At 53.4% G+C, this 18607-nt stretch overlaps 2 protein-coding genes across 7 annotated transcripts; one reads left to right on the forward strand and one right to left on the reverse strand.

Moving 5' to 3' along the window:
- Positions 1-827: 827 nt before the first annotated feature.
- Positions 828-7254, reverse strand: ORMDL3 (ORMDL sphingolipid biosynthesis regulator 3). 6 transcript variants are annotated; one of them, XM_070393594.1, is made up of 4 exons: positions 7138-7254; positions 3723-3916; positions 2878-3029; positions 828-2464 (listed from the first exon to the last, which is right to left on the reverse strand). In XM_070393594.1, exons 2-4 carry the CDS (start codon positions 3894-3896, stop codon positions 2329-2331), a joined length of 462 nt encoding a protein of 153 aa, XP_070249695.1. In that variant the 5' UTR covers positions 3897-3916; positions 7138-7254; the 3' UTR covers positions 828-2328. The 6 variants fall into 6 exon arrangements, with proteins under 6 accessions (XP_070249695.1, XP_070249693.1, XP_070249697.1 ...); XM_070393592.1 differs by having other exon boundaries at positions 3723-3921; XM_070393596.1 differs by lacking the exon at positions 7138-7254 and adding an exon at positions 6865-6886 and having other exon boundaries at positions 3723-3921.
- Positions 6513-18065, forward strand: LRRC3C (leucine rich repeat containing 3C). Its single transcript, XM_070395394.1, has 2 exons — positions 6513-6688; positions 17040-18065. The coding sequence occupies exons 1-2, from the start codon at positions 6513-6515 to the stop codon at positions 17842-17844; spliced, it is 981 nt and encodes a 326-aa protein (XP_070251495.1). The 3' UTR covers positions 17845-18065.
- Positions 18066-18607: the final 542 nt, after the last annotated feature.

Here is an 18607-nt window from a genome sequence, read left to right on the forward strand (position 1 = left end):
AGGGCACCCCACCTCTAGGACTGAGCCCAAGTGGCTGCATTTCTCCTCCCAGTGCTGTGTGAGCCTCACTCTGGGGCAGCAGGGGTGGTGGTGGGTGGACTTCGGTAAAGATCCTGTACTCTTCCTGACACCCACTCCACGGACTGTGATGCTGGACCAGGGCCAGAGAGGAGCCCAGGCTGCCGGGGGCAGCTCCTCCCTTCCACCCAGGACTTTGTACCTGTCCGGGGAATAGCAGACGGTTGCTGCTCAGAATAAACTGAAAAGCTAGGAACCTTGGAGATAAGTTCCCTGCTGAAGGACTCCCTCTCTGGCCACGGGAGCCTAACTGGAAGTCCTGGGGGTTACCTCTGCCCCTCCCACTCATCTTACCCATGGGGGGAAAGAAGCATGAAGATCCCCTAAGACACAAAGGCCAGGAGGAGGTGCAGCCCTCCCAGAGAGGGAGGACTCGGGGGAAGAGTCAGAACAAGGGAGGCGTTCAGAGGAAAAGATGGGGCACCCCTCGGACTCTGACTTCATTCCTGAAGCCATTGCTGGACTGACCTCCTCCCTGGCCATGGCGTAAGCCATCTCTCTGCCAGCCCAGCCTGTGGAGTCCAGAGGTGGAAGTTCTGTCCCGAGGTTTGAACAGCCAGACAGTCACAGAACAGAGTTCTGCGCTCCGCCTGTGGCTGCTTTGTTCCCTCACAACTTGCTCTGCTGGGGACCGACCACAGGGAGAGCAGCGGTCCCAGGGCCCTTCCACCATCCAGGCCGACTGCCCAACCGAGGCTCCCACTCCCCTGCCCCCTCCCCCAGGGCCCTCTAGGAAGCAGAGGCCAGACTCAGGAACACATTGTCCTTTATTTGCGTTTCTCAGAATACTGTACAAAGGGAGTAAAAATCCTATTCACACTTTGCTTAGAAAGATTTTGAGGTGAAAGTCCCTATGATACATGGGGTGGGGGATGTGGGACCAAGAGGCAGAAAACAGAGCCAATGACCTCCCCTCGTCCCTCAGGGCCCTGGGAGAGGGAACGGGCGCCCACACCTTTTCAAAAGTAACACAGACGCTAGTGAGATTGGGGAGAAGGCGGCTCCTCCCAGCCACGCTCAGGCTCCTGCCCACCTCTCTTCCCCTCAGGGTGAGGAGACAGCGCCTGCCACTCCTCGCTCCTTCCCTGCACTGCACCAGCAGGGCCCAGGCAGGACTCTGCAGCCCACTGACCCCTCCGGGTGGCCTCAATAGCCCCACATGTGCCTGTCACACGAGAGGCCCTGCCCCAGCGCCCGTCTACACAGAGAGGCTGCGAGGTGAAGGACCGCACCATTCATCATTTCTGTCCGTTCCCCGCACCCCTCACAATATTGCAGAAGGCAGTGTCAGACCAGACCTGTGCTTATAACGACTTATAAGCCTCTTACACCTACCTCCACCCCATCACACCAACCCAGGAGCTTCAAACCCACAGCAGTCTCCCTTCCTATTACCACCCTCATGCCCTGGGTCCATTGACTCTCCGAGCTTGCCCCGCTCTGACCACTTCCCAAATGACGTTGTCTAGCTTCTGTCCCCCTCCTCCTTCCCTCCCACCAATCTCTGCTATGTGACCCCCTTTTTCTGAATCTCAACTCAGCATGCCCACCCCTTCTTCTACCCCTCCCCGCCTCCACCAGGGCCGGATGCCAGCGGCCCTGGCCCCCTCACCTCTGGGACCAGGCTGTCCGTGCCCAGCCCCACCATCCCTCTCCTTACCCTCCCCACTCCCACCCACTACCCAGGGTGGGCTGCAGGGGAGCTCACAGAAGCATGAGGCTTTGATTAGACGCACTCAACCAGAGGGATTAGGCACCATCACCCACTGGTTTTCATAAATACAAGCACACACTGCGAGTCATCCTAAAAACTTGAGAACTAAAGTGAAACAATCTAGAAGCTGTACCGTACCCTCATGGGGGTTAAAGTGCTTCAGCGGTCTGAGAATGAGCAAGTGAGCAGGGGGTTTCCCTGGCCTCTTGTCCCAAGCTCACAGGTCTGTGCTCAGCCTGGAGCCCAGCTCATGCCATGACCACCCCCTCGGAGTCTCTATCCAAAAGGCAAAAGAAAAAGATTTTTTAAAAATCAGAAGGGTCAGAGTCCAGGGGATGAGAAGTGGGAGGGGAGGTCCCACCCCAACCCCGCTACAAGCTACTTCAAGTCGGCTACTGGGGGAAATGAGGGGGGAAATTAGGGCCCAGAGGCTCAACCCCCATCTCTGGCCGTATCCAGAGGCTCCTCTGTCTTCAGCAACACCGCACAGGCTCTACTACGCTCCTGCCACCTGGACAGGGAAAGAGGCTGTGTCCTCAGTACTTATTGATTCCAAAAATCCGGACTCCATGGAGCTGGGGCAGCTTGGGGATGAGCACGCTCATCAAAGACACAGTGTTGAGGATGAAATGGATCTGGTCGTACTTGGTATAGAAGCTGGTGAGGAAGTACCTGGTGGAAAAGGTTAAGGAGAGTATAAGACTTTGCTTGGAGGACCCCTTCCTTCCTCACTCCCTGGGTGGGGAGAGGCAAATTCCTGAGAGGCTCAGATGTTATGGGAAAGGCCCCCAGGACAGAAGTAAGATGGCGAGATCTCCCCAAATAAAGACACCCCTCCCAACTCAGTCCCTCACTTTACCCCAGGCCTGTGGGCCTACCTCACTGGCAGGAAGGAAACCTCAACTGAAAAAAGGGCCAGGGAGGCACAAGGCCTGAGCCCAGCATATGGCCAGGGATGCTGTAACTTACCTTCCTCATTCCTATGCTAAGAGTCAAACCGGGGAGGGGTTTAGACCTGGTGGGGCCCCAGGATCCCCCGGTCCTTGGCCTGCCTACTAGCACCCTCCTCTACCCAGGGCACTCACAGCACAATGGGTGTGATGGTCAAGAACTTCCGAGACGCTGTGAACTGAACCCCGTAGTCCATCTGCTCCCAGTGGGTTAGCAATCTTGCCTTGCCCTGGTCCGGGGTCTCGAAGGGTGTCCCCTTCACCGTGTGTAGAAAGATGTACATGCCCTGGAGGGAGGGGCTTTCATTAGCGGACACAAAAGGCAAAAGGCCCTCCAGCTCAGCTCCTCCACCCTAGTCACAGAAGTGGGCTCTGGGTGACCCGAGCCGCCCTCTGGTGGGCAGGGGCACGTGGGCTGGAAGTCAGGATGAAGCAGCTGGGAGTCTGTCAGGAGAATAAGGGTGAGAGGGCAGGCCTGACATGAGACACATGGAAGGGGGTAGCTCCCTGTGCCAGCTGGGAGGGGACAAGCTGATGGGAAGGAACTAGGCCCCTGCCTCGCCACGAAAAGAGTAAAAGGTAGCAGGCAGGTGGCAAGGGAGCAGAGAGAGGCAAGAGGCAAGATGGTGTGAGATCCTAATTTGGGAAAGGGGCATTTCTGCTCCAGGCTGGGCACCTGGGTCCCGGGGACTATTGGGGACCCGTAGTTCCGCTCTTGATGGCCCATCTTCCAGGTCCACAAGCTATTCCATCGTGGAGATGGGACAAATCTGCAGATTTTAGTCCTCCTGTTGGAGTGCACAGGGCTGGAACCCAGACGGGGGAGTGGGTCAGAGATGAGAGCTTGGTCTGGACTGTGGTGACAGATGTTATCAGATGTCACCCTGACTTCTGGCCCAGGTCTCGGGGGCCCCTCCTACTCCTCAGTCCCGCCAAAGAGCAGCTCACACGGTCAGGGTGGGCAGCAGGCAGGCCCTCACCATGTTGTGGATGAGGTTGGTGAGGGTCCAGACGACAGGGACGCTCACGAAGGGGATGCTGAGCAGCACGACGTGGAGAAGGCCGATGGCCAGCACGTAGGAGAGCCAGATGCCGCGGCTGTTCATCACCCGTGTGTTAGGGTTCACCTCGCTGTGTGCCGTGCCCACGTTCATCCTGCTGCCCCCTCCTGCCGCTGCTCTGCAAACAAGCAGCACAGGTGAGACAGGTCACACCACTTTCTCTGCCCCCTCACACCCTCCAAATCCTGCTCTCCCCAAGACTTCCAGGCAGTTCTACTGTTTTGACTCATAAACAAGGAGGCCAGAGAAAGTCCACGTGGACTTAACTCTATACATTTCCCAGATGCTGGGATGAGATAAGCACCATCCATCATCCATCAGGACAGTCCCCTTCCAGGCAGACTGCCTGGGCGGACAGGTCAGGGAGCATCCAGTCCCAGAGCAAAGAAACCACTGCCCCTCCCCCAGTCTCATCCTCCAGAGCATTCTCATGAGGGCCCTCTTCCCACAATGCCTGTACCCTAAGAATCATTCAGCATAAACTCTGCTGGGCTCTCACTGAGGGCTGATATGGGACATCTACCCCTTTCTTACCTTCCTCATCAGATGGAATAAAAAGAGGTAGGGCCTGCAAGGAGGTCACTGGATGAAATATTTGGGGGAGGGGGGTCATTGTTTCTACCCATCTCCCCTAATTCTCCAGTACTGGGTCTATAATCCAGACCCAGGAGGACTGACAGGATAAAAAGAGGGTGGGAGAGAAAAAAGGAGAAAACGACAGACTAGGGACAACCTTTGCCCAGACCTGGAAGCCTCCTTCTTGGTGACACAAAACAACCCAATCAGATGTTTTCTCCATTTGGCAGCAACTCAGGCTAACCCTGGTGATGCCACCCCCTCTGCTGCCAAACCACCAGGGCCCTTTTCCCCACCAGAGAGGCGAGGACAGAGAACACAGCCAACATCTCCAGCCCCACAGTGGCTGGAACCCACATCAACATACCCCTCCCAATGTCACAAAACCATACCTGCAGCCTCTCTCCTGCCCCTTCTCCTCTCACCCCACCCGTCCTCACTTCAGCTTCCGTTCCCAGCACCTATTCAGGTGTTAGCAGCACCGGGCCTCTCCTTGCTCAGCTCTGATGGCAGAAGCATGCAGCACGAGGAACCAGGAGGACTGCCCTTGGTGTCCAGGTAACAGTGCAACTCGGTTGCATTCTTAGATGCAGGTAAGGAAGGGAATGAGCAGTCCCTTGTCCAGAGCTCCGCTGTCCCCAGATCCCTGAGGGCCCTGTGACCAGCAGGAGGTGGGAACAGATGGTGCCTTTGTACTGGCTCACCTCCTGAGCTGAGGGAAGGTCCTGCCTGATAAAGACCCTAAGGTCATCACCATGGTTACAGCCCCATCTTTCCTGGGGGCACAGAAAGGGGTCCCAGGTGGGGGCATCCTAGAAGTGCCCAGAAGGCCACATCCTAACCCTGCTGCAACGAACCCCCTCAGACCCAGTTGCAATCTATCTCTGACTGGATCACGGCCAAGCCTGTATAGTCGCTAGAATTCTCAAGGATCGGTTCCTCAGTTCCAGGATAACGGGAACAAGTTTCCTCTTCTCAGACAGCTCACAGTTCAGAGACCTCAGGGGAAATGTGACACACAACACACTTCTCCAATATGCAAACATACGTGAGATGACCCAGGGTGCATCCTAGAAGATGGATGCTCCTGGGGCCCATCACCTCAGCATTAGGCTGGCTAATTGGGCCCAACAGAAGCCCAGGGAACTAGAACACCTGGGCTGGCTCAGTTGTTTACCTTCCCAGGGGCTTGGGGCTTCAGTTACCCTAACACAGCTCCTGGGAACCAGCTATGCAAAAGCCTCCACCTTGGGGGGTAGGTACAGAGAGATTGGGGCTGGCTAGGAAGTGAGGGCTCTGAAGGGCTTACCACTGACTAAGGGGAGAGAAAACAGTTCCCAAGTCAACACTACGCCCTCACCTAGACCTCCAAGGTGTAGAAGTAGAGACCCCTAGCCCTCTCTGGTATTTTGTCCAGGAGGAGTGCCAAGTGTCTTACTGAATCCCAGATCATTCTACACGCCTCTCTGGCTGAAACCGGACATCCAATGAAGACTGATGAGTTTAGGAGGGGCCTGCACTTAGGGCCTAACGGACACTCTGGAAAGCTTCTTCCTGAACCTGAACACTATGTGCCCTGAGAGCAGGAATCCCAGGAGATCCACAACCTCCAAAAAAGACAGCCCTGATCAATAAACTAAGAAAGCGATTGGCAGCCAGGAAGCACTCTTGAGCCTGGTGTGTGACTAAGGGTACATTTCACTTCCGTTTGTAAAATAACCACTTGCCCCCAGCCCAGAAGGAGAGATGCGGGGAGAAGAAGCTGGCAGAGGTAAAGCAAGTCTACGGCAGCGGAGGCTGAAAAGTTCCGAGGCCAGAGCTGGCAGGTGGCCGCCTGTGCCGGCCCCTGACGTGGTTTCATAACCTGCCTCAAACCAGAGCCTCCAGCAACTCTGTTCTGTTAACTACTTTCTTGCTGGTGGCTCTTTCCGACTACTTCCCTCCCCTCCCCCTGACTCCACACACAAATAGGCCTGCCCGGCGTGTCTGTCAAACACCTAAGCCAAGACCACAGCGTGTCCCAGGGCAGCTGCCAGGTGAGCCATTCCCATTCTCTCCCTCAAGTAGGGCAGCCCTTTAAGCAACGAACCTTTTCCCTTCTGGGGGAGGAGCACAAAACATCTAAGCCTGCAAATGGACCCCGACGGGGAGTCCCTGGCAGCACGCCACAATGCCATGTTCATTCTGCCACCCCTCCCCACAGCGGCTTACCTCTTAGCTCGGGCCCTGCTCCGGGACCGACTCCGGAGGGCGGTGGAAACGGAAAGAAGGCGAATACTAGGGCGAACCCCTACTCTCCCGGGGACAAGGTGAAGCACAGAGGCGGGGTCCTCACTATTGTTTGGGTTTTCTGAGTGGGACCTCAAACCGAACGGGGGACCTCCCGCTCCGCTCCCCGGCCTGGGACCTCGCACTCGGAGCCTGGGCGGGTCCGGAGCCTCACCCCCACCTCCACGCGTCCACCCAGCCCTAGAAGCGGCCAAACCTTCATCCCCGAAGTCCAGCCGCTCCGGGCCCCTCACCCCGAGCCGGAGCTCGAGCGCTCCTCCCCACGCTCCACCCCCGGCCCCGGCCCCCGCCCCCACTTTCGCCTTTGGGTATCCCTAGGGCTGATGCACGCCCCCACCTCCGCTCACCCGGCCCCGGTCCCCTCCAGCTCGGGGCGCCTCCCCTGCAGCTCCCACCTCCTTTCCCGCCCCACCTCTAGCGCCAGGAGCCTCCCGGTTCGGCCACCCGCAGGCCGCCCATTCGGACTCACCGTGCGGAGCCGGGGGTCCAGGGCCCTCGAGGGCCCGCGAGAGGTGCCCGGGGGCGGGGGCCGCTGCTTTAGTAACAACCCGCGGCGGTAGCCACCCCGCTGGCCCTTCGGCCGAATCAGCGCCCCGCGCCGGTCCTCGCGGCGTCACCGCCCAGCGCCGACCTGCCCGATGCCTCCTGGGAGTTGTAGTTTCTTCCCCTGCCCTAGTACCGGCCCTCCCGACGCCACCTGGGACTTGTAGTTCCTCTCCCGGCGCCCACCTTTTCCAGGCGAGGCCTCGCTGGGCCCCTCGGACGTTTCCATAGGACGTGATACAAAGATCAGATGGTATTGCTTTGGGGCATAACAACTGCTTTTGCGTCCGCGCCCGCTTCAAGTGCAGTTTACACACCCCCCATTTTGCAGATGAGGAAACTCGGAGTTTTAAGTGACTTGCCCTAGGTCCCTGCTGGGTCCCAACCCGGACCAGAGCCCAGAATTTGATCTCAGCTCAGAGTTTTTTCAATCACACCTCGCTGCCTCCACCCTGGCCCCAGAGTGGCTCCTCCAGAATCGGACTAGCCCAGCCCTTTGTCCTGCTCGGCCTTCCTGGAAGCGGGCTTAGAATGAGAGTTTGGAGAGCAGAGAACGCGGCCTGTGGGTAGCATTTGCCCAGAGCCTGGTCCTCAGTTACAGGTGGCTCAGGCCAGGCCACATCCTTGACCTCCCACATTACATGTCAGAAGAGGATGCCTGTCTTGGGAAGATTCCTTGAAGAATAGTTAGGGCCCTTAATTCCAGTCCCAGGTTGGCACGTGTGGCTTTGGGTGGGAGGCTCCACCTCTGGCCTGCGGTGTTCACATCTGCTTGCAAGGGCGCAGCTTTTACTGCCATGTAGACTTACCAGGCACCCCTTTCTAGCAAATAACTTGTCTCAGTCTCTAACTCCACACTTGTGAAACCCTCCCTCCCAGGTTGTGCAAATTCAAAAGAATGTATGCAAAGCATCTGTTGCATTGTAGAAAGCTATTTCTGTAGGAGGTTGGACTAAATGGCTCTTGAGGTCTCCTGAGTCACCAAGAGGGCCTTGTTTGAGTCATTTCCACTAGCCCTGCCCAGCTTCTTTCTAAGTCCACTGTGCATGGCAGGCTGGACTAGCAGGATCAGATGACGTCATGACATGCCAGCCTGACTGGCTATGAACACACACTGAGGTGAATGTGAGGGGACAGAAGGAGAAGGCTGGCCCAGGCAGTCTGGGGAGTAGTCCTTTCAGACCTCACCCACCCCTCTCCAGAGGACTGCCAGGAAACAGATGTCACGAACCTGGAGTGGGGCCCCGGGAGCACCTAGTGGGCACTGAGCAGGTGGCTAGCTGAGTCACTCGGAGCAGGAGAACAGGCAGCTTCTCAAGTATTTCCAGGGCCAGTGGCCCAAGAGCACTCCTCCCAAGGCTAAATAATCACCCCAGAGACTGAAAAAGTTCTTCCTTGTGTCCTACAGAAGTTTCTCCTGGTTCATGGAGGCCCCTTTCCTTATAGTCAGCCTTCTGAAGACATAAGCAAACAACTGAGCGTTGCCTTTCCCACAGAAACCTCCAAAACATTGAGGAGATATATATATACATAATTTTTTTCCCCAAAGTGGAGCCTACTTGAGTACTTCAACTTCTCTCTGGGGTTCTTCCAACCTCCATCAAGTTGATGGAGCTGTCTGGGTCTTTCTCAGTGAAGTTCACTGACCTAGCCTGGACCCACATCTCAAATAAGGTTCTGACTAATGCACAGTCTAACGGAAAGATAACTGGACGTGCCATGCCCTATTAATAACTCCTATTATCAAGGTTTTTTTCACAATGGAAATAAATAGAGCTCTGACTCACTCTAGGTTTGTGGTAAATTGTGTATCACTTTCTGCTTAATGTAGCCTGAGTCCCTGTCATCATCCTTCTCCTTCTGTAGTTCTCTGCCCTCATAATTACTATGTCTTCCCCAAACATCCTTGAGCGATGAATAGGCCTAAGTACTGTTCAGGATGAGTGACAGCACTCTTATGTGGTGCTTGGGAATGCACAACCCCTTGGACAGACAATTGGTGATATGGGCCAAGAGGCTGAAAAATCGTTCAGGCCTCAGAATCATGATTGCACTTCTGGTAGCATCCCATGTACTTACTATATGTGAGGAGGTTCATTCCAGCATTATTTATTTTATTGATTGTTTTTTTAGAGAAAAAGAGAAAGGAAGAGAGAGAGGGGGAGAGAGAGGGAGAGAGAGAGAGATCAATTTGTTGTCCCACTTATTTATACATTCATTGGTTGATTCTTGTATGTGCTCTGACTAGGGATCGAACCCACAACCTTGGCATATCCAGACAATGCTCTAACCAATTGAACTACCCCCTCCAGCATTATGTATAATAGTGGAAAACCAAAAGCAACCTAAATGCCCAAGAAAAATACTATAGTATATCTATTGGATGGAATAGTATGAAGCCATATAGTAAGTGGTTGTGAAAACAATGCGGCAGTGTGGGAAAATGCTAGGTTATATGAAAAGATCGGGGAAAAAATAGCATGAGCATTCCCCAGGGCTGTAGTCAGCAAAATCGAGAAAAAGAAAGACTTGGGAAAACACCCAATTCCCTTAACAAATAAGTTGGAAGAAAAAAAGGAGAGGGAGAGACTTAGATAAAAATAAATTAAGCAATATATTTGGATCCTGATTTAAGCAAACTAACATTATTTTTAAAAATATTAAATTATCAGGGAAATTTGAACACTGACTATTCAAATTGATATTAAGGAATTAAAAATTTTTAAATTTACTGTTGACAGTATTATAGATGTCTCCCATTTTGCCCCCTTTTGCCCCCCTCCACCCGGCCCCCATCTAAGGCCTTCACCATACTATTGTCTGTGTCCATGGGCATGATATGGTATTGTGGTAATTTTTTAAATAAAAAATTCCTCTTATCCTCTGGAGATATATATAAAATATATGTGTATGAAATGATATGATAACTGAAATTGCTTCAAAATACTCTGGGATGTGGAGGAATAAAAGAAACAAGATGGGCCATGAGGTGATTCTGATAAAAACTGGATGATGGGGATATGAGATTGCTTATATCATTTTACCTACTTTTTTATGTTTGAAATTGACCGTAAGAAGTCTTAGTAAGCCTGCACACGCATTAACAACTGTGATTTTAAAAAATAAAGTGTTTGGTGAGATCCTGGCACCGGACTGCCTGAGTTCAACTTTCAGCTCCTATAGTTACCAGCTGTGTGCCCTTAGGCAGGTCACCGAGCCTCTCTGTGCTTCAGTTACCTCATTTCCAAATGGAGATGGTGACAATCATGATATTGTCAACCTCATGTTGTTGTGAAGATGAAATGGGTCAACAAATGTAAGCACCCAGAACAATTCCTGGCGCATAGTAAGTGCTCTGTATGTGTTGCCTCGTATTAACCCATTCCACATTTAAATGATATTTGAGCATCTGCTTTACTGGCCTGTGGAAATTCAACAAAATAAACACAGCTCTTGTGTTAGGATGGAGAGATTTGGGGTGATCTTTTTCATTCTCTAGTTTCAAACTTTGTGTAATGTGAGATTGTCTGCTTTAAATTTTTTATGAAATGTATTTGTGTTTTGAAAACAGAGCGAGCTGCCTTCACGGGCTCCCCTTGTCCTCTGCGAGTGCCTCAGACCGCTGAGGCAGCTGCACTTCCCAGCCTGGGGGTGTTTCCATCTGGCGGGGTGGCATGGCCTCTGCTTGCCATAGATACACCCATGTGGGCAGAGATAGCAAACATGGGCGGGAGATAAACTGGGAACACATTCCAGGGTGATGGCAGCAGTGGGAAGTGAGGAGGTGGGTATAAGAAACAGAGCTCTTTCCCCCCACACACACCTCTGGGGGAAGGAATGGTACCCCTCCACTCTTACTACCCCCTACTCCCCTTCAATTCATTTCTGCTCCCCCTCCGCCCCCTGCCTTCCTTGCAAATGCAGGGAAGAAAAAAACTTTATTTTGTTGGCAGTTGTGTTTCTGTTTTGGGTGGGGGGCACCCCAGTCACGTGGTGGCAGAGGGGAAGAGGGGGCAGATAAGCACTGAGTGAGAGCTACTGAGCTGGTGGGAAATGGGGGAGGTGCAGGGATGGTCCCATTGCCAGTGAGCACTCCGTCTCCTCCCTTCGCCCAGCCCTGTGGGTGGCTATTTTGGGCTGCAGAGGAAAGGGGCTGAGCCAGACAGGGCCTCCAGGGCCAGAGCCAAGGCCTGGGAACCAGAACCTCCCTCTGGAACCAAGAGCAGGGCTGTTCCTAATGACCCCTTCAATCTGCATTTTCTTTGATGTGGGTAATTGATATTTTCTCCTTTAGGGGCAAAAACAGTTTAGAAAACTTAATAGTACCGAGCAGAAGGGCAATGCCTATGAAAACAGGAGCTTTCAGAAAAGATTCCCCTGGTGCCCTTCCAATGGCATTACTACCCGGCCCTTCTGCCCCTGCCCGACGCCAACTCCTTCCCGTAGCCATCGCAGCTCATGTCACTAGCACTTGCTGTGTTCCAGGTACGGCCCAAAAGGCTTTGCATGTGCAACCTTTAAAACAGCCCTGTGACGTAGGTATTTTTACTATCCCCGCTTTACAAACGAGAAAACTGCAGCACAGAGAGTTGAAATATTTTGCCCAGAGTCACACAGCTGGGAAGTGGCATTTCTTCCAAAAGGTCATTCCTTGTTTCCGTAGGTGCCTTGTAAAGACTTCTCTCCTGCCCTGAGGGTGCTATATTTAAGTAGTCTATTAGGCATCCACTTCCCTTGAGAGGGTGCTTGCTCCATGTCTTACTCACAGTTGCATTTCCTATGCACCCCACAGGTCATGGCAAAGAATGGAACACCCAGTTCATGGCTCCTTCAGTCCCACACCATGGCTTCCACGCAGGCACTTGCATCTCCCTCCAGGACTGTTGTAATAACTGGTTTTTCTTCCATCAATACATTCTCAGTTCGGGTATAGGGCACTTTGGTGTTGGGATTTTTTTGTTAAATATATTTTTATTGATTTGAGAGAGAGAGAGAGAGAGAAACATCAGAGAGAGAGAATCATTGACCGGCTGCCTCCTGCACAACCCCCACTGGGGATGGAGCCCACAACCCAGGTATGTGCCCTGACCAGGAATCAAACCGTGACTCCTGGTTCATAGGTCAACATTCAACCACTGAGCCATGCCAGTCAGGCTGTGTGGAGAATGTATTGATAACTCAGCCAATCAATGATTCTCATCATTAATGTTTCTATCTCCCTTTCTCTCTGAAATCAATAAAAATATTTTTAAATTATTATATATATATTTATACACACACACACACACATTCTCCACACAGCCAGCAAAGTGACCCAAATATCAAACCTAATTTTAAAACCCACCATCAGCTCCTAAACCAAGTTCCAATTCTTACATGGTCTACAAGGCCACAAGGACCTGATCCATTTCCAGTTTAACCATAGCCTTTACCACGCTCACCGCTCCCTCTACAATCTAGGAAAAGACAGGCCTTCTCATGCTCCCTCGCTCTTGCACATGTTCCAGCTGATGAACTTGACCTGAACCACCCAACTCAGATGTCACTCCTGGTGAAGCCTTCCCTGTTAGCCTGGAAAAGTCAGTCGTATCAGATAAGAATGATGTCATCTGAAAGCAACAGAAAATACCAAGCAAAGGAATGAGTCTGACCCGAGTGCCATTAGTCACCTAGCGAGGTTTAAAAGTCCACCACCAGAAGCACGCAAAATTAATTTAATCAGAATCTCTGTGGTGGACCCAGACATCAGTGTTTTTCAAAACCTCACATATCCTAATGTGCAGCCAAGTTTAGAAGCACTGAAGCAGGGGATTAGTTTTAATGAGTCCAGGGGTAGAGTGGTTCAGTAATATCCAGGCCAATATCTCCATGATGCTCCTGACCTTTCCTTTCTGTTTTATTGCCCCACGGTCACAGATGGCCATAGCTGACCCTGCGTGTCCAAAGCAGGGAGAAAGCTGTAGGGAGAAGGGGAGGGATCAGCCCATGCTCTTTTTTTAAAAAAATAATATATTTTTTTTATTTATTTCAGAGAGGAAGGGAAAGAGAGAGAGAGATAGAAAGAAACATCAATAATGAGAGAGAATCACTGATTGGCTGCTTCCTACACACCCTCTACTGGGGACCAAGCCGGCAACCCAGACATGTGCCCTGACCAGGGAATTGAACTGTGACTTCCTGGTTCATAGGTCGACACTCAACCACTGAGCCACACCAGCCAGGCCAGCCCATCCTCTTTTATGAGTGAATCGAAGACAGTCTCAGAAACCTCTTGAGCAGGTTCCACCTAGATATTATTGATCAGAATTGGGCCTCCCCAGCTGCAATGGTAACTGGGGAAAGTGGGCAACAGGATTTCTAATAAACTGAAAGGACCAACCAGGCTCCCTCATGACAGACTGAGTACATTGCTACCCCCAAATCAGTACATGTCATCAAAGGAGGAGGTAAGGAATGGGTGCTGAAGGATGACAGAATAGGCCACCCCAAAATATGCCACTTAGGCATAAGGATTATTTTGAGCTAAAGGCACATAAAAAAAAAAAAAAAACACCAGACACCAGAAGGGCATTCCTATCTCCTATTTTCTTCCAGAAAACAGGAGACAGAAAGTGCCCTGTGAGAGACGCTCTCCCTGTACTGGGAGAAAGGACACATTCTGCAAAGGGGAGTCAAGGCCCAGAGAACTCTGCACAAACAGACCTTGTTAAAATAACTCTAATCTTCCTCCAGCCTCCTCTATTTTAGTTACTTTTCTACAATTGCCTCTCTGTATCCAACGTGGGACAAAAGTATTTATGTTTTTCCACTTCTTTGGGATTTCACTGTCTTACGAGGGCTCTCATGTCATGGACAACGTATGTAAATGTGCATGCTTTTCACCTGTCAATCTGTCTCAGGTCAGGTGAATTCTCCGGCCTGGCTGAAAAGCCCTAAGAGGGCAGAGGTAAAGTGTTGCCTCCCCTACAATACCAAGTGGAGAGCCAGCAGATTCTGCCACAGAGATTTATTCTCTCTGAGCTTCAAAGCTTCCGCACACACGTCAGTTCCGCAGCCATCACAGTAAGGCTTTTGTGGAGACAAGTGTCCACATGTCCATGTCTTCCTTAGACCAGCAATTCTCATCTCAGGCTGCACATTAGAGATACCCAGGGAGCTTTTGAAAAATACCAGTGCCTAGGCCCCCTTCACAGAAACTTTAATTTAATGGGTACACATGAAGCCCAGGCAGAACTCATTTTTGAAAGCTCCCTCCCTAGGGATCCTAATGTGCAGGCTGGGTTAACCACAGCTACAGATCTGGGACCTTAAGAACAGCGTCTGCATATCCTTAGACAAGCACAGCGCTTGAAACACGGGGCTCGCAGGAAATCCTCACTGAATGAGAGGCAGAGAAGAATTTCTCTTCCAACCTTGTCACCCCTTGTGTGGCTCCTCCTTCCTCTCAGGTCTCCCCTTCACACCGAGCACGGCACTTCGCCGCCCTCCGTGAACCACATCCATGCTCTGATGGCCTCTCCTGTGCACAGACCGCTGCTCCTACGGCTGCTGTGCTGGGCAGCCCAGTCCCAACCTTTCCCGGCAGCCGCCTTAGTCTGAAAAGGAGGCAGCTCTCTCCATCAGCAGCCAGGCTCAACTCTTGTGCCGGAGCTAACCTCCCTGCCCAGGGTGAGGGAAGAGCCGTGGGAGGGGTAGTGTCCCACAGGCTTTCTCTCCCACATGCAGCCAGAATTCCGAAATGGACACTGAAGTATTTATTCGATGGCACAGCGCCTGGGCCAACTGACAAGCAGCCCACAGACAAATGTTTCGCTTCTCCTGCCCAAGCGTAGGAAACCGTATCTTACCTGATTCCTTGGACAAATGTGTGAGAAATGCCCTGTCGATGTCACAAGAATGAGTCAGTGCTCAGTACATCCCCAGAGATGACATCATCCGGTATCCTTCCATCTGATTCTGGCCCCTGCTACGCTTCTGAATGGCTTGGTCAAAGGGCACCTACACGGGGCCAGCTTTGTGGGCATGTGACCTGTGCGGCTGCCCAGGGCGCCACACCTTGTGCTCAGCAGGGCCCTGTGAGTGGTTTTGCCATCTGCTGTTGCTATTGTGACATATGGAGCAGTCTCTGAACGGGGCCCCACATTTTCTTTTCGCACTGGGTCCTGTGTTGTGTCCGATCCTGGTCACCCATAATCTCTTGCAAAATCCAGCAAGGTTTTCCTTCTCAGGGAGTTCTCCACAGCATATGACCGCAGCCTCTTCTGTGCAAATGTCTATGACACCCCAACTCTTCCACTACCCAGTGAACATCAGGAGATGGTGGTATAGCGTGGTGGCTTGGGCTGCAAGTGATGGGTGGGATCAAGAGGCCCTGGGGAATACTGTCCCAGCCCTCCTTGGCTCGCGGGCATGACAGAGAGTTAAAAGTACCAACTTTGGAACCTAGTGTCGCAGCAAAATGAGGGGACCGGAGTCAGCTCCAATCCAGAACATAAAATCAGCAGGAAAACTAGTAGACAACCGTATCTGACATCAGGCATCTTGAAGAACCCCTTCCAACGCCCAGAGGGGCCATCTGCCAACAGTGCAGAGAACAAACTAAAATCGAACCACGGTGCTCCTTGCCAGGTAAGAGGGCTGGGCACCCTGTGAGGAGCAGAAAATGAAGTCCTCCAGGGTGAGACAAGTTTTCCAAGGAAAAGGCTGAGACCAGTTTGTTACAGGGTGCAGTAGCAGGGCAGAGACGGAGAGTGGGGGGAGAGATGGATTTGGGGAGAGCTGGAGGCAATGGATGTGAGATTGAGCCCACCCAGTTCTGCCCACAGGTCTGTCAAAGCAAGGATCCGGACAGGCTCTGGGCAACGGAAGGGTCTCCTCCCCGGCTGAGAGAGGAGGGATGGAAGATGACAGCAGCAGGCCTTGGGAGGGGAGCCAGAGTCAGGGAATGGAAATGGGGCCTGGTCTCCCCAGGCAGAGTTCATCAGGGTCCAGGATCTGCCCTCTCTTGGCATCGTCTAGCCAGGCCATGGCTCAGGTATCTGATACCTGGGGCCCGGAGTCACATGCCAGGAAACCCAATACTCTCGGGTCCCAGCCCCCAACTTCCAACAGCTATGAGCAAGCAGGACTTCTGGAGAAGGAAGCGGGTCTCCAGAGCGGAGTAGCAGGGAGGCTGCTTCCAGGAGGGGGGCAGCCCAGGAGAAGGCTCTCCCCCCAACAGAGGTGAGAGGCTTAGAGGAGAGAGGGCACAGGGCAGAAAGGGGTGGGGTAGAGGAGACAAAGCTGGAGCTGGCAGAGGGGTGGATGCTCCAGGAAAAGGGGTAGATGAGCACTGAGGTGGGCCCTTGGTCACCTCGCCTAGCTGGGTGCCCTGAAGTCCTATTACTGACCTGTCCTATTTGTATCCTTCACTCTAGTGCCAACTGGCCTTCTGGTGCCTACCTGGCCCGCCTGGCAGCCACCCAGGTAAGTTGGTGGAAAAAGACTTTATTCCACTGAGGAAAATCAACACATGGGCAGAAGCAGAAACTTTAGAAGCCCCCAGACCCAGAATGACAACAGGGCCTTGGCCCAAGAGACTTCATAGATTAGCCCTCCAGAACCAAAGAGACTCTAGAAGAGTCTCAGGCCCAGGGGATTTCCTACCCTTCCTGAATGAGGAGCCCTAGACCCCAAAGAGAAAGCAAACTGTCGCCAGGCCTGCGAGATTCCCCCAAAGGAAGGTCCCCAGTTCAAAGAGACTCCACAGGGGGCACCAGGAAGAGAGCTGGCCGTGGGAAATGGAATTCCCTTGACTCACTTTCCTTTATGGGACTTTCTCTTCCCCAGACCCTACTCCATTCCAGGACTATGCCAATCGGTGGCCATGCTCGCACCAGCCAGTCACCTCCTGTCCCTGTTGCTGGTGATGGGTACAGGGGGTACCATGCCCAGCCCCCAGGGGCCTCCCCAGGGCTGCTACATGGCAGAGGAAGCTGGTGAGCGGACATTCCGCTGCAGCCAGGCAGGCCTGACTGCCGTGCCCACTGGCATTCCCAACGACACCCGCAAGCTCTACCTGGATGCCAACCGGCTAGCATCGGTGCCAGCTGGTGCCTTCCAGCACCTGCCTGTTCTGGAGGAGCTGGATCTGTCCCATAATGTCCTTGCCCACCTCTCAGGGGCTGCTTTCCAAGGCCTGGCGGGCACGCTGCGGCACCTCGACCTCTCTGCCAACCAGCTGGCTTCAGTGCCCGTGGAGGCCTTTGTGGGGCTGCAGATCCAAGTGAACCTGTCTGCCAACCCGTGGCGCTGCGACTGTGCCCTCCAGGAGGTTCTCAGACAGGTGAGGCTGGCACCGGGCACTGGGACAGGCATCGTGTGTGGCCCTGGAGCCCGACCAGACCTCGTGGGGCAGGAGTTCCTGCTGCTGGCAGGGGAGGAAGAACTGTGTGGGACGGGGCGGGGCGGGGCCCGGCGGAGCACAGATGTGGCCCTGCTGGTCACCATGGGGGGCTGGCTGGCGCTGGTGGTGGCTTACCTGGCCCACTATGTGTGGCAGAATCGGGACGAGACCCGACGTCCCCTCAAGAGGGCCCCCATGCTGCCAGTGGTGCACTCGGAGGACTCCTCCACCCTCAGCACAATGGTCTGATGACCGGGTCCACTCCTCTGGCCCTCACCCCACACTCTTTCCCCTGGGCTCTCTCTTGTCCTCTGACCCCTCTGCCTCCTCTGCAGCGCCATCCCATCCCCCAAATTCCACCCCCTCCCTCCTCTGTCTCTCATACACTCCTCATCGCTCTCTTTCAGCCAACACCATTATTGGTGCCTGGAGTTTTGGGTGCCGACTTTGAGCCCAGATTGTGCAAGACTCAAAGCTCCCAAGTGCACCATGCGGCGGGGGGCGGGGGGGGGGGGTGGGGGCTGGGGGGGGCGGGACGACAGAACAGAGAATGTAGGTGGCACGTGTGCCCACTCGGAGGTAGGGGCAGACAGCTGTGTGCGCACGGAGGAGGGAGCCTCTGCCTGGCTGAGCTGATCTCAAAGGCTTCGCTGTCTGGAGGTCTGAACTGACGCTTCCAGAAAGCTAAGGGCTTTGGGCAGAAGAGGGAGGACCCTACTGAGAGGGGGTGGACAGAGGCAAAGAAGATGTAAAACAACGTGGAATGTCTGGGCAGCACCAAGACCTACCTTGGGGCTGAAATAGAGATTGCAAAGGAGGGCAAGGAGATGGAGGGACCAAGCTGGAGGTAAGTTCAGAAAGTTGGGCTGCAGTCAGATTGAGAAGGACCCTGTGGGCTCCTCCTCTCTCTCACCTCTACTGAGAAAGCTCCCCCCTCACTTCTGCCTCTCTCTTGGCCCCAGGCTCCTCTCCCTAGGTCCTCTTTTGGGGAACCCCTGGCTTAGGGCCCCCT

Source organism: Myotis yumanensis, unplaced genomic scaffold, assembly GCF_028538775.1.
Source record: "Myotis yumanensis isolate MYYU_CA2020_CCGP unplaced genomic scaffold, mMyoYum1.0.hap1 SCAF_16, whole genome shotgun sequence".
NCBI classification, from domain to species: domain Eukaryota; kingdom Metazoa; phylum Chordata; class Mammalia; order Chiroptera; family Vespertilionidae; genus Myotis; species Myotis yumanensis.